This window comes from Contarinia nasturtii, unplaced genomic scaffold (assembly GCF_009176525.2).
Source record: "Contarinia nasturtii isolate CC-2019 unplaced genomic scaffold, AAFC_CNas_1.1 Cnas_scaffold_129, whole genome shotgun sequence".
Lineage (NCBI taxonomy): Eukaryota > Metazoa > Arthropoda > Insecta > Diptera > Cecidomyiidae > Contarinia > Contarinia nasturtii.
The window spans coordinates 1516655-1531635 of record NW_022197486.1 but is presented as its reverse complement, the minus strand read 5'-3'; the positions used below and the strand labels follow the sequence as shown (position 1 = coordinate 1531635).

The window sequence follows — 14981 nt, the reverse complement described above, 5'->3', positions numbered from 1 at the left end:
ATTGTAAGAGTAATAAATTCACACCTTCATGATATCATCGCAAGCTGATTATTTGATTTAAACGGCGTTTGAAGCTATTGAATATGATATGGCCACATTTAAAGGTAATTCCCTTAGCATTTTTGGCAGTCATTTTATCGGGGACCAAATTATTGCTCTGGATTTTTTAGAATTAGCCTTCGCTTGGATCGGCCATAAAAATGATGAAAATAAAACGCCGACAAACATACATCTAACTTCAAATGAAACGAAGAAAACAGCTGTCATTTTGACTTAAAGCTGCTTTCAACAGTAAAATCGAAGTGTCAAAGTGATTCACGCACACAAACGCGCATTTAAACAGTCAGATGCAGTGCAGCTGTGCTATCGATACATACACATGATCATCGGCCACCAAACAACCAATGCTATATATGAAAATGTACCAATACACGCATGGGTGCCAAGCCATCAGTATGGAAACAGTGCTGTTAGTATTGGTTTGAAAGACAGTTTAAACGGACAAAGATTGGCAACGAACAAAACAAACACCGAACGGTATGTTGTTGAAAAAGATTCAACTCTCAAATAGTAGCAAACGTGCACTGTACACAAATAAAACAAATCGTTTGAGTGTTGTTTAAGTTTTCGTGTGTTGTTTTGGTTTTTACACATTTTTCTTTTCAATCGATCTTATTTTCATTTAATTTGTATCCTTTGATTTGAAATTGAAGTAAATTCCATTTCTCCCGCTCATCCGCAATCTATATCAATCTATGTGCAAATGTAATAGTTTTATCAATAAACGGTCTACGGATAATTCTGGGCGATGAGAATGACGCACACACGTACCGCGTAATAGTTATTCAAAACAAAAAATCAGATAAAACGAAATGGTAAACCAGAAATATTTTGCATTTGATGAAAATTGACGAAATTGATCTCGAACGTGTTTTTGGTGCTGTCACATTTTTAAAATCAGTGTGTATGTGAACGAGAATGAGTGTGTTCAATAATCTTTTGTTTGTTGAAAAAGAAAAAAAAAATGTTCAAATTATATACACTTTTGAAGATTGCTTTGTTTTGGTCATTCAAAAGTGATATTGCATACAAAATAGACGAAGAAAATAACGCACAAACACTCTCATTCACATACGTACACCATACAAAGGAATCGAGTGAGAATTGTTGTTGTTGCTTTTTTGTTGTTGTTCATTCTTGGTGTGTTTCTTTTTCGAAACGTTTCAGAACGCCAGACGACCAGTTAAATTAAACAGTTGAAACGGAATCGGAGGATTCCAAAGCCTTCGTGTTTCCTTGGTGATTTTTGTGATACTCAAATTTATTGTGAATGCGTTAGATACCGACGTCGTTTACGTTTTATCGTTCCGATGCAGCTTTTCAAATCAATCAAATACGTCACATTTTTAGTTAGCAATTCCATTTTAAAAAAGAAAAAACGCGAACGAAATATCAAGTGCTTAAGTTAGTTTTAAAGAAAATCGTAAAACAATAAATTAACGAATAGTGAAATTAGATAGTATAACAACAAATCCGACAATAAATTGTAACCAAAAAAAGTAAACTCAAAAAATCGAAAACCGAAGAGAATACACCGCATTAGCAGCTATACATAATGATTACATCAATTTTATCCCGTTGTATTATGTAAGTAACTAAAGTATCTATAAAGGAATCGCATGGTTCATGGTTTTAAAATTTGGGCCAATTTTTCGCAATAAAAAAAAATGACCATCGATAATTCAGCTCCATAAAGACCAGATGATTTTTGTTTGTGTTCGAATTTAAACGGTAACTGAGTTTACGTCGTTTTTTGGCACACAGTGGCTATTGGAAGTTTTTTTTTACTTCTATCTCTGGCATCTGCAATCACCTCGAGAATTCGTTTGTATTACGTGCTTTATAGTGTCAGTATTCGATGTCCCACTTGGAAATCCATAACAAGTAAAATCGATGTTTACTATACACACACACGCTCTACTCCATGTTCACATTGAAGTCACACTATGATTTTTGATTTCAATGTCACTTTGTAATATAAATGCAATCGCTTCCAATGCTAAATTCCGTATATGTACGGTGCATAACCTATGCTCGCGCGTATTGTATTTTTGGTTTGTTTTTTATTTAATTTAAATCGCTTTGTCTTTTCACCGAATTTCTTGTTGACTTTTGCTTTGTTTTCGGTTGTAATCTTTTGATGTGAACAAAATAAAAACATGCTCATACAATGTGTGTGTGCAAAATCGAAGCGAATGAATCACATCACGCAATAAAGTCAACGACTGCTTTATTATTTCGTGATCGCCCATTTATTTAATGCATACAATTCGGTGTGAGTGTGTGTATGCCTCAAACGCATTCTGGCTAAATATGTCAATGTGACTGAATTTAGCACAAGAGATTCACTTTTTTTTATTTCAAACTTCGTCGCTACTTTTTGTTGTGTGTGTGCGCGTTTTTTTGTCTCATTTTTGTTGGGCGGATAATACCTTTTTTCATCCTGATTTATTCATGTTATGCGATCGATAAAGCTTACACGTAATGTGAACAATAATGTTCGTCATTACGCGTTGCGGTTATTGCATCGAAATGATGAACACAAAATCAACGATTAACAAACATGTTTTTTTTTCTTCTTCTATTTATTACAACTTGCTTCCGTACACCAAATACACGAAATACCATGGAAAGTGAAATAAAAACGCGAATGATTTTTGTTTTCGCTATACTTTCAATTGCAATTGTTATGATATTGCTATTTTTTGTTTTCATGTTAATCGGGAACGAATGCGAGAAAAAGGGAAATAAATTTTAATTTCTATTCTGAAATGTGTATTCGAACTTTTTTTTTCGACATTCAATTCGATATGGAAAAGTTATGTGCACATCTTTTTTTACCTTCAAGCATACACAGGGCGCCGAAATTGTTATCGAATCGTTCATCCAGTCTGTGGTGCGTTTATAATATAAATTTTATACACGTACTATATAACGACGAATTTCTCCAATGAATCGCATAAAAATAGTCGTGCGTCAGTGAGAAAGATAGAATGTGCGAATCAATGTTTTCAACAAATAGCATTCGAACTATTGGAATTTCCGACAAATTACATTGCCGTGCATGTTGTTGCAAATTTTAATTTTGCTGCGGTATATTCAACTTGATTGAATTGACAGGGGCGTTTTTGTGAAAATGCGTAAAGAAGTGCCAATTTTTTCGATTTGCACATTTTTCTTTCCTTTCTTTTAAGTTTAGTACTCATCGGCGGAGTTGTCTATTTTGGTCGGATCCGTTACTTAGAGTGTGTTTTTCGTTGTTGTTTCGTAGTCGTTCGTCAAATGTAATCATGGGTATGTGTGTACACTGAACGCGATACGCGAAGAATTGCAAATTAAAGTACGGACCGCTCTTTTTTTGGACGATGTGCCGTTAGATGAACATGTCTTCGAAGTACAACACACCATGTCGATTCGATTAAAAAATAAAACAAAAAAAATGAAATAGCTTGACGGTAACGACTGTAAAAAAATCCCGGTCTGACATTTCATGTCACACCCAAAATGATGATCATTTTTTTCTCTATTCATCAACCGATAATGGGAGAGAGCACAAGCGGATCGCGCAAGTGAATGTAGACGCATTGTATTTCGTTACTGGTCTCTGACAAAACGCAACAGTGAAAAAAACATAACATATAATTTTCTATATTGCCGGTGATTTCTCTTCTTCCTCTATCTGTCTCCTTCCACAAAAAGTAATTAATTTGACGTAATAAATTCTCCGAGTCATTTTATTCAGTTTTATATATTTAAAAAAAAAACCACCCAACATTGGCGAATACAGTTGAGAGTTCAATCATTCGAAATATTAACTTTCAAATATTGTGTGAATCGTCAGTCACACACGCACCCATTGCCGTTAGAGTGTCAACAATTTTTTCTTTCATTTCTTAAAATTCGCATTAGAAAATCTAAACTGGTCATAAATCGGCGGAGTCACAAGCCCCATAAAAAAAACTATGACCATAAATAGTATAAGTTGAATGCGAAAGTGAGGCCACATAAGATAAAACGAAAAAAATAAGACATTGAACTTCGAATGACGTGAAAAATTGTATGATTCACATTGCGATGAGAGCAATGTAGAGGACAACCAACCCGAGTAACGACGAATTCGTACAATTAGAAAAATCGCTGTCAATTTAATTTTTATGGAATTGAAAATCGAATCGTTTCATTTTCAATGCATACATTGTAGAGCGAGAGACTGGCAGAGTGAGAGATTGATCGATGGTTTTCCATCAATAATTCACATGATTTGTCAAAAATTGCGGGAATCAAGAAATTGTATTGAATTTATAAATAAACAAACAATAAAGCATGTTTTATTTGTTGCGCCGCATGATTGAACATGAACACATCGAGCGCCGCAAATGTAGTCGGATATGGATCAGCGTCAGCAAGACTGACAAAGACAAAGAGAAAAAACAGCACACAAACACACCAGTAAATCGAATGAAAGAAAGAGAAACAATTTACGAATGAACATTGATTCCGCTAAATGAATATTTATCGGCTGCGGTTGAGTAATATAACAAATAATCTGACCTCTAAAAAACCGCCATTCGAAGTAAATATATTCTCATAAGATGGATCGCGTTCTCTATAATTGCTGGCATATACAAACCAATTAAATGCTATATTTATATGCACTTCTGTGTGCACCCACACACACACGCGCGTTCAACGAAGATTACTTTACGGAACAAATCATTAAAAGGTTTTGACATATTATTCACTTGCTCTTATTATTCTACGGATCAGTACAAATATGTTTTGATTATTAGAAACTGGATGGTCACTTCTCTGTTGTCAACTTTGAAAATGCGTTGAACGTGTATCTGATCAGCTAGGCCATTGAATCATATCGACTAAAATAAATAGTCGTTTCTGCGTTTTATTACACATTGTTTATACTTATATCCCATTATAGCCCGTATAGATATAATTCAATCCATATTTTAATATCGATAAAAGCAAACAGTAAAATATTAAAAAAATCTGCTTGTATTGATATACAGCGCCTGACGTTGTTATGATATAACGCTTTGTTTACGAATGCAATTCGAGACACAATTTTGACTTCGCATAAACAAATCAATTGAAACCGAACCGTTCGATCACGTTTTAACAATCACATTCGAAATAATCGGTAGTTGCAACATCGCTTTGATGTGTATTCACGGTATCGCTAACTAATAATATAATGACTCAAAACATCTGATCTCAGACCAACACCAGACAGTGACATCGAGTAGTCACAGATCAGGCTCAATTCATGCGGTTTTCTGTTAATAATGTTCAATTAAAACCGTTTTTCATCTCTCTATTTGTAACAACAATTGTAATGGCTTGATCTCATTCATTTCGAAATTGCAAAATGCGTTAATTGAATTTCACATGGTGTTTTGCTCTCATCACTCAAGATATCGTGTAGATTGAGATCATTGCATATCGCAGAGCATGTTAAATTTCAATTTGTTGTACGTATGTTGCAATTTGCTTATTCACAAAAATCAATTTGTTTAATTTAAATTGTCAAGCATGTTTTTCATCGTATTTGATATTCGTTTGGAATGATTTGACGTTATTGCTTTTTGTGTGTGCGCTCCATTGTTATTGTGTATATAATTGCATCGTTCCGACTTGAAATGGTTGGTCGCATATGTACAAAACGAGAGAGAGAGAGAGAGAGAGAGGGAGAGAGAGAGAGAGAATAAGTCGACCGAATACATTGGATTTTCCATGAATTGCTGGCGAAAATGTTTTTTTCCCCGAGTCATATCTGGCGCAGAAAGAAAGGCGCATTACACAGATTTTTTTGATCGCGCTCGAAGTAAACATACGTCGTTGTTCCATCACTGTCATACACACACAAGTTCAGTGCCCAGTATGCTGTACTTTGTGCACATCTTAAAAAACAAACAAAATCCAACGTTTTTCATCACACACAAGGAATTTTGCGCAATATAGATAATTCATCTGTAGAAAAAAAGCTTGTTTGCCTTTGTTTTCCGCGCACAGGTCTTTTTTCCTGCTCTCTCACTACAAAATCAGATCTTTATATTGTTTTTCTATTTGTTTTGCTTATTAAATTCGAACATTGAATATATATTGCAAATATTGTAAGGCTCTAATAGTATAGTCAAGCATGCGGCGCATATCAATTTTTTTTTTATATTTTGTTTTCTATTCTTCATCTAATTTTAAAACAAATCTAGTAAAACGCTACGAACGGCTGGGAGAATTATGCACTAGAAGTCAGCAAAATAGTTCTGGTTTCTTTTCTCTCGTAGTCGTTTCACTCGACGAGAGAAACGATGCAAGCGTCGATGATGAAAACACAAATTTATTATAAAAAGTGTTACAGTTTCGTTTGAGAGCATTTCCCTCCCATATTTCATATCTCATCATTCGAAATGATCTCGTTCCCTGAGCCATAAATATGTTTTTGTTTTTTGCATTTTCTGAAAATTTAAATAGAATGAACTCGCGTGCCTGTTGTATGAAACATTGCGATTCTGATTCATGTGAGGACAACTTAGTCAACCGTCATGCTAGGGATATGCTCGTTTTGAACGAACCAAGTCACACTGAAATTGGTATTGTGAGTCAAACTATGCATCACGAAAAAAAGTTTTAAAAAAAACACACACACACACACACAGATTGTTCCGTATGAAAAACGGAATAAAAAGTCAACGAAAGAAAGAAGCAACACCGTTCACGGGATTTGAAATGTGTGAAATAGTAATTAACACGAAAATAACTGCCGATTTCGTGAGCCGTTTAAACACAGTGCCCGAACTGTGCACGGTACAGTCGAAGTATAACACATTTTGACGAACAACGATATATTCTGTGCACATCATATGCCGATGCACAATGTTTAGCATAAATTATTACGGATCGGTCTGTGTGTACGAGTCAGAGCGGGATAGAGAATGATGATAGAGAGTAAATGAGCCTAGCTAGCTGAACTCACATTCCCGACCCTTCAGAATAATTTTAGAACTTGTGCTGTGTGTAAATAGAGTTGACGAGATCGGCTGCAACATAGGAAAACGCGTTTTATGTTGTGTCGCTTGTGTGTTTCGGTTGCATCCTGCGATCGTTCTGATTGAAAAGTATTTTCATAGTAAAATTGTAATCGAATTACTGGAAATTTACCTTCATTTTTCTCTCATTGTTCGATTTCCATTTTGTCTTCTTCATAAAAAAAAGGAAATTTCAATTTGTTTGTTTTGCTCACTTGTGTGCTCTCTGTTAGAGAAGACAAAAGATAATTTAAATATGCCAAAATCCAAATTAAATTCTAAAAAATATCCGTCCACCATCCGATCCAATTCACCAAATCGTATTATTACGCTTCACAATTGCATCAATGATATCATTAATAAATTTGAAAATTCACAAAAAACCTGCAATCGTTTTGTCCTCGATACCAAACAACCCATGAAATATCCAAATGACAAACCATCAAATTATTGTAACAATTTAAACAATTCTAGTGACAATTTTTATAGCTCAACGCAAACAAAACAATCGAAATTGAAACAACGTTCGTGGAATAAAAGTGTGCTAAAAATGGTTGATTCGATCAGTGATGATGTTATTGAAAATAATGATAGTAATGTTGATGGTTGTGGTGATGGTGGTGTTGCAACCGATGACATTCAAATTGACAATGATCAAATGAATAGTTTGATGGAAATGAATGATATGTACGGCGACTCTGTCGATCCAAACATCTATGACTACATGCCATTGGACACCGAACCAATTTTACCGCCGACCAAATTTATGCGTTTGAAAAATATAAACATTGTTCGATGCCAATTGAATGTGTTTCAACGATTTGTTGGAATTTTATTGAGTTTTCCGTTTTTTGCGTCGGTCAATGGAGCTGGATTATCAACGCTGACATGTGCCTTCTTTTTACCACGATTTTTATGCGAAAACATTTTATATCCCGTTTTTAGATTGATCCTTGGTACACTTTATCCGGCCTATGCCTCATACAAGGCGGTTCGAAATAAAGATGTTAAAGATTATGTGAGTATACTGTATAATTGAACTTCACCCGATCTCAATTTAAATCAAATTAAAATCCAATTAATGTTTGTATGTCTTCTTTTGCTCGCCAGCTCAAATGGATAATGTACTGGATTGTTTTCGCATTTTTTACATGTTTTGAAACATTCACCGACATATTTTTATCATGGTTTCCATTTTACTATGAGCTGAAAGTGGTCATTGTGATTTGGTTACTGTCACCAGTTACCGAGGGTAGTTCGGTGCTCTATCGAAATTTCGTCCATCCGATGCTGACTAAACGGGAAAAGGTAAGTGCACATTCAAACTATTCACATTAATATTATTGATTCGTGAGGTATTCATTTCAAACAGGAAATCGATGAGTATATCAATCAAGCCAAAGAGAAAGGCTGTAGTGCTGTTCTTCAGCTGGGCTCGCGAGGAATGAATTATGCAACGACTGTGATAATGCAGACAGCGTTAAAGGTGAGTGAGGTATGTGTGTTTTGTGTGCACTGACACAGCGTTTTCTCCTACTTCACATGCTCAACGTTCAATTGAGTTTAAAGTGCTATCTATCTCTGCACCGTTTTGGCTATAATTTTCTTTTGTTTAACCACCCTTTTCATAATACCCTAAAAATTTGTCACACGCAATTTGCATGAAATTCCAAATATTCACTGATTTTTAACCACTGTTTTAATTTTGATTTTTTTTTTTTGTTCTTTTTTTTTGGTTGGTAACAAATAACATTCATTGCACATGCACCCATTCCACAATAAAATTAAATACACAAACATATTTTGGTGCAAATCAACATGGCTTACAAAACAAACCAACAAATTGTGTGTTTTCGTCACTTTCTCACTGTGTAGAACAGTAGTTTGTTGCGTGTAACAAATGGGGAGCCAACATCTCCAACAGCGTCACACGGTGGTCGCGATGAGATCGATGGATTTGAACAGGTCGAAGCGTACATGTTAGAAGAAGAAAGTATGCAAATGGAACGTAACTCAGAACGATCAATAAGCCGAACGCCATTCGATGATCATGATGATGATGGTTCCGATTCGGACTATGTCGCAGAGGCAACCGAATCACTCGATGAAAACGATGAAGATGAATTTGATAAGATTGTCACACGTGGTCGATCTAAACGAAAAGCAGCGATTCCGAAAACCAAAAAGGAGAAAAAAGAAAAACCAAAAAAGAGTCCAGCAACACGCCAAAATCGTACAACACGTGCAGCTTCAGTGCGCTTTTAATATTAGCGAACAATGAATTTATTATCAATATCTGAATCGATCTGATGCGTAAAACTAATATATGCACAACAAAGATTCCCAAAGAGTCCAAATCCAAAAATTGTTCACTGCAGAAAATTGATGATGAATTTATTGTGCGAAATGCTTCACTTTTAAAATTTTGAATTTTTAGATTTAGCCCATTTTAGCTTGCCACACGCATGGCGCGAGCCAATTTTTTTTTATTAGAACCAAACTAGTTAATCGTTTTACTTCACTGTGTTAAATTTAAGTTTTTATATTTCACAAATGTTGGGCTCCATTTAGAGAATCTAAAATTTAAAAGTTTCTTTTTTCGGGATAGTTGATCTTAAACTTAAATATAAAGACTAAAAAAAATCACAATCACAATTTAAGCTAGCTCTGTTTCTATTTTCATTTTAAATAAGCTTAAGTTGATTTAAGTGTTTTCTTTTAAGTCACATGCCTTGAATAGTCAAATGATCTTGAATCTTTCAATTCAATCTCATAGGAAAAAAATCGCAAAACGCTACGGCCCCATTTTTTCTGAATGGAATTTTATTATTAAAACAGGTTAAGCGATGATTAAGTAATAAGAGTTTGCAAATTATCGAAAGATCGATGATAGGATCAAAGTACTGAAATGTAAATAAATTTGCGAAGAACAGAAAAAAAAATAATTTGGTTCATGTTTTATGTATAATAATTCTAATTTCATTTTATCGAAGTTTTTTATTTCTTAACTCTTGCACTTTGTTTATTCGCACTCTGTGATTTGAAAAGTTTCGCTGCTAATCCAAAATCGAAATACAAATTAATGATGCCAATGATAAATGCCAATGTAACATAACAAGCACATTTAGTTTGTACTCATCACATGCCTTAAATAACATTTTGTGCGAGATTCACACAATGCGAGCGTGATTTCTCTCTCTCTCTCTCTCTCTCTTTCTCTCCATTTTTGCGATAACTCTCCATTTTTCTCTCTATCTTAAAATCGCATCTGTTTCAGGGTGGCGGAAATTTGGTATCAACTTTAAAAAAAAGTTACAGCCTAAGTGATCTCTCTGAACCGGATATGCAACGATCCCAAGACGAAGTTGATGAAATTGTGTATGGCCGCTCCAATCAAATGGTTCAATATCGTCAGATTCAACCAAATCAGCGATATATGAAAACACGGATGCAACATCCAAATCAAAATTATAGCAATGGAATAAATCGATCTTCATCGACCAGTAGAAGTGTTGACATTTACTATGATGACAGGATGACTAGAAGCTCTGACAACTATGAGTGAGTACATTTATATTTAATAGCAAAAAAAACCAATACAATGTGATTACCTTCCATTACAGTTACATTAGATCGTCAGAAGACATAAGTTCCGGCTATTCCAGTACAGTGGAACCAGTTTCGATGGCGTTAAGTAGAACATCATCGTTAACAAATGCACCAAGATTTCGAACGAAATCCAAACGTACTGAGGTAAGTTTAGTATCCGAATTGTTTCACATTTAGGGCATAAAATTGTTCGGTGGGAAATAGAGAGAATCTGACATCGAAACTGTTGTTGAATTTAATGCAATATTTTCGAACGGACATTTTTTTCAAAAAAAAGAAGCCAAATCGAGCACGTGGCGAAACGTATAATTTACATAGCGATCGAATCGTAGAAGTTGATGATGATAAAGAAGCAGCTTTGGAAAAAGTCGACGACATCAATAATTTGAATATGAAATATGAGCTGTTTTGTGAGTGGCTTCGCCGAAATGGTCAAGAATCGATGTTGAGTGAAAATCATGAACAAACTGCAAGCACAATGTTGACTGAGGATGAAGTCAGTAGCTTTGCTACAAACAGCGACGATAGTGAGAACGATGTTTTCCTTGACACTGAATCTGATTTTCCAATGATTATTTTGAGTGTAGACGATAATTGTTATTCGAATTTGAATGGTGCCGAATCTCCGTCGTTAAGTGAATACAGAGTCGATACACCCAGCCATTTGAGTGTTAGCGATTTTGATTGTAGTTCAAGTGATATTACGGTTAGTAGTAAAATTAGTGCAACGAGCACAACATCAAGTCAATTGGCCAAATGTAAAGCCAAACACAAAAAAGGAAGAGCACCTCCCATCCCAATGGCCAAGCCAATTGAAAGCAATTGTAATGAATCTTCTCTCACTGTTGATCTGACCAATAAGATGGATCCATCCGAACATCCGGCCACTTTAAATCAGATGCCGTCCCATACGAGATCAGCGCGTGAAACTGATATTTAAGATGATGTAAGAGGAGTGTGTGTGTGTTTAGCGTTTAGTTTTTCTTTGCCGATGGAAATTGATTGATCTCTTATACATACGGCCTGTGAATCTTAGATCTGTTTTTTGTGCATAATATATCATCAACGAATTTGTTCAATGGACGACACGCAATATTTTCATACATAATTTTATTTCATTCATTTATTTCTTCTTTTTTTCAATAGGAATCACATGACGAAAATAGTTGTTGTGAAATGTCTTTGCTCGAATCACTCACAATATCACATCCATCAGCTTCGGTCGCATGATGTGTCATATTCGTTGCTTTCACAGTCATATGCGAAATATATTTTTTTTCTCTCGCGTTATCTTTCGTTGTCTAGTCTTCATTTGAATAAAATGCAATATTAACACCATACGAATCATTTAAGCATAACCCCTCATATTTGCAGTTAATTTCGGTTCGATGTGGTAAGTGGAAGGAAACATTGAACAATTCGTATTAGATAACTGCATTTTACCATCCTTGTATTTTTTTGTGACAACTAATGAATTACGATATGTTTCTTTGTTTCGCATGTTTTTTTTTTCCCTCTGAATCTGAACTTTTCTTGCTTGATATGACGAATTTGGCTCTCGAAAAAATGAAACACTTTACCTTGTGCATTTACTAATAAGTTTAATAAATGTTTTGAACCACATCACCCGTTTGGAGTGCCCAAATTGTTCCTGGATCTATTTTTATTGCCTGCAAATTGTTTTCATTTTAAAAAAATATCGAAAACTAATCATAGTTCAATTTCTTGCTTTCTTTTACAGGAAAAAAGCCTGTCATCATCTACAAGTTACTCGACGATTCCTCGCACAAGGAAAACAGAACGAGAACGAACAATAAAAACTCGGCTGCGCAATAGTGACAAATATGTTTAGAGATCTTAAGATTTATAGTAGTAACAAATGTTCACACCGCATCAATGGCATCCTTGTGTCAAAGAAGAATTTGAATAAATCAAGCCAACATGATGATTTTCTTAAGTAAATCAATGGCTACATTACCTTCTGAGTGGCTACCAATCGCTGCAAAATACCCGAGAATTAAAAATTAAAAATATTCATTTTTTTTTTTAAATATTTAACATGTAAGGAATTTCACGCTCAAAACCAAACCAAATAGAAACATTTTTCCGATATTGATTATAGTATTGGTAGCGCAACTTAAAAATGTCGTTTTTTTGGTAAAAATAAAACTTTATTTCATAAATTCTGTAAATAACATGTCATTCAAAGTATTGGCCATCGGAAGCTATAACCTTTTCCCATCTTTCTGGCAGCATATTGATTCCGCGAAAAAAGAACTGCTCATTTTTTGAGGCTAAGTAAAAATCAATCCAATTTTTGATACCTTCAATTGAAGTGAAGTGTACTCCAGACATGTCATTCTGCATCGATCGAAACAAGTAATAGTCAGAAGGGGCAATGTCTGGGCTATACGGCGGGTTGGGCAAAACTTCCCATCTACTAGCTTCCAAATAGTTTTTAATCGGTTGAGCAATATGATGCCGAGCGTTGTCATGATGGAAAATTATTGACTCATGTCCGGTCGCATATTCTGGCCGTTTTTCGTTCAATGCTGCCTTTAAACGGGGCAATTGTGTTCGATACAGGTCTTCCGTGATCGTTTCACCCGGTTCTAACAGCTCATAATAGAGGACACCCCTCTCATCCCACCAAATACAGAGCATTTGGTGGAACATTACCTTAGCACAATGAATATATTGCTGATATTGCTTGGGCGTTTCGTAATGAATCCATTTTTCATCACCAGTAACAATTCGATGCAAAAACGACTTCCTTTTGTGGCGCTCAAGCAGCATTTCGGACATGCACAATCGTCTTTCAACGTCTCTTGGTTTCAATTCATGTGGTACCCAATTTCCTTGCTTTTGAATGAATCCTAATGCTTTTAAACGTTTTGAAATGGCTTGGTGAGTCACTCCTAATGATTTCGCAAGTTCTTCTTGAGTTTGACACGAATCTTGATCGAGTAATACCTCCAATTCTTCATCTTCAAACTTTTTTGGCTGCCCAGGACGTTCTTTGTCTTTTGTGTCGAAATCACCACTTTTGAAGCGCGCAAACCAACGCTGACACATTCTAACGTCTACATCATAGTCGGGATAGGCTTCAGTGAGTAAACGATGTGCTTCAGTTGCATTTTTCTTTAAATGGAAGAAGTAAATTAAAACTTGCCGCAAATGATCTTTTGTTGGAACGAAATTCGACATTTTGAACGCAATAAAAAACTTGTGTGTATAAACTTGTATTCACTTTGACAGATGGAATTTAATAGTTTTTTTGACGCTCTTTAAGATAAACTTGTTGACACTGTCAAAAAAATGGCGCGTATGATACATAAGAAGTTGACACAAATACGACATTTTTAAGTTGCACTACCAAAATTTAAAAAAAAAAAATTCGGCCAAACAACATAAGAAAATGTAATTAAGATATAAATTCCAATCATATAACCATTTTTTGTGTGTTTTTGTGTGGAAAAAAGAAAATTAAAGGTGTTACCATTTACTGAACATTGAAAAACATAGCTGATGCTTGATAGACAATTTTAAATGGAAAAGAAACAGCAACGGCAAAATGATAAATTAAATGAAAAGTTTATCTATTTATTGAAATTATTCCAAGTAGTGAGGTCGATTCTATAAATGTGATATCAATGTAACTCGCGTCTTAGAACCGGCTTTTTCATTGTACTATTCCCAGAACTGACCCGGACTGGAAGAGTCACACGGTTGGCACATAGCCGATACATTGTTATTTGTTGCAAGGAGAAATATTTAAATATATTATTTGATTCAAATTAAGTTCTCCGCCCTACATGTAATTTCAAGACAAACAAAAATTGAATGAAAATTGTTTTTTTTTTTCAAGTCAATTATCTTACTTTTAGTTTATTTTAAAGCCATATTTTAAGAGAAACCGATTTGATATGAAAATAAATGAAGATTGTCAATTGAAAGAGAGAAAAAGTTTGGCGTTTTTATACGTTTTTTTAGCGCATAAGCTCAAACTTCTTTGTAGGTGCATCTTCTGCAGTAAAATATGAGTTGAGAAAAGGATTTTCATTTCTTTGAGGGAAAAATCGATGGAAATTTTGATTATAAAACATTTTAATTATATTTGGTGTTTTTTTTCATTTGGTCTCAATTCTTTTTCTTCATAAAACAGAAAATTAGCTTTGGCAATTACGAAACAATTGAGGCGTGTTTACAGTTGGTGACAGTTGTCAAATGCATATGTTTAGGAAGTATTCGACAGTTGGTATTTCAGGTTAC

General features: G+C 34.7%; 1 protein-coding gene across 9 annotated transcripts; it reads left to right on the top strand.

Moving 5' to 3' along the window:
* The first annotated feature begins 465 nt into the window (after positions 1–465).
* LOC116345624 (receptor expression-enhancing protein 1) lies at positions 466–14686 on the top strand. 9 transcript variants are annotated; one of them, XM_031775124.1, is made up of 9 exons: positions 466–537; positions 1228–1647; positions 8046–8118; positions 8211–8408; positions 8473–8595; positions 10378–10661; positions 10724–10853; positions 10987–11655; positions 12451–12559. In XM_031775124.1, the coding sequence occupies exons 2-8, from the start codon at positions 1616–1618 to the stop codon at positions 11647–11649; spliced, it is 1503 nt and encodes a 500-aa protein (XP_031630984.1). In that variant the 5' UTR covers positions 466–537; positions 1228–1615; the 3' UTR covers positions 11650–11655; positions 12451–12559. The 9 variants fall into 9 exon arrangements, 8 of the variants coding, with proteins under 8 accessions (XP_031630984.1, XP_031630975.1, XP_031630992.1 ...); XM_031775115.1 differs by lacking the exon at positions 466–537 and adding an exon at positions 544–875; XM_031775132.1 differs by lacking the exon at positions 466–537 and adding an exon at positions 544–937.
* The last annotated feature ends 295 nt before the right edge of the window (positions 14687–14981 follow it).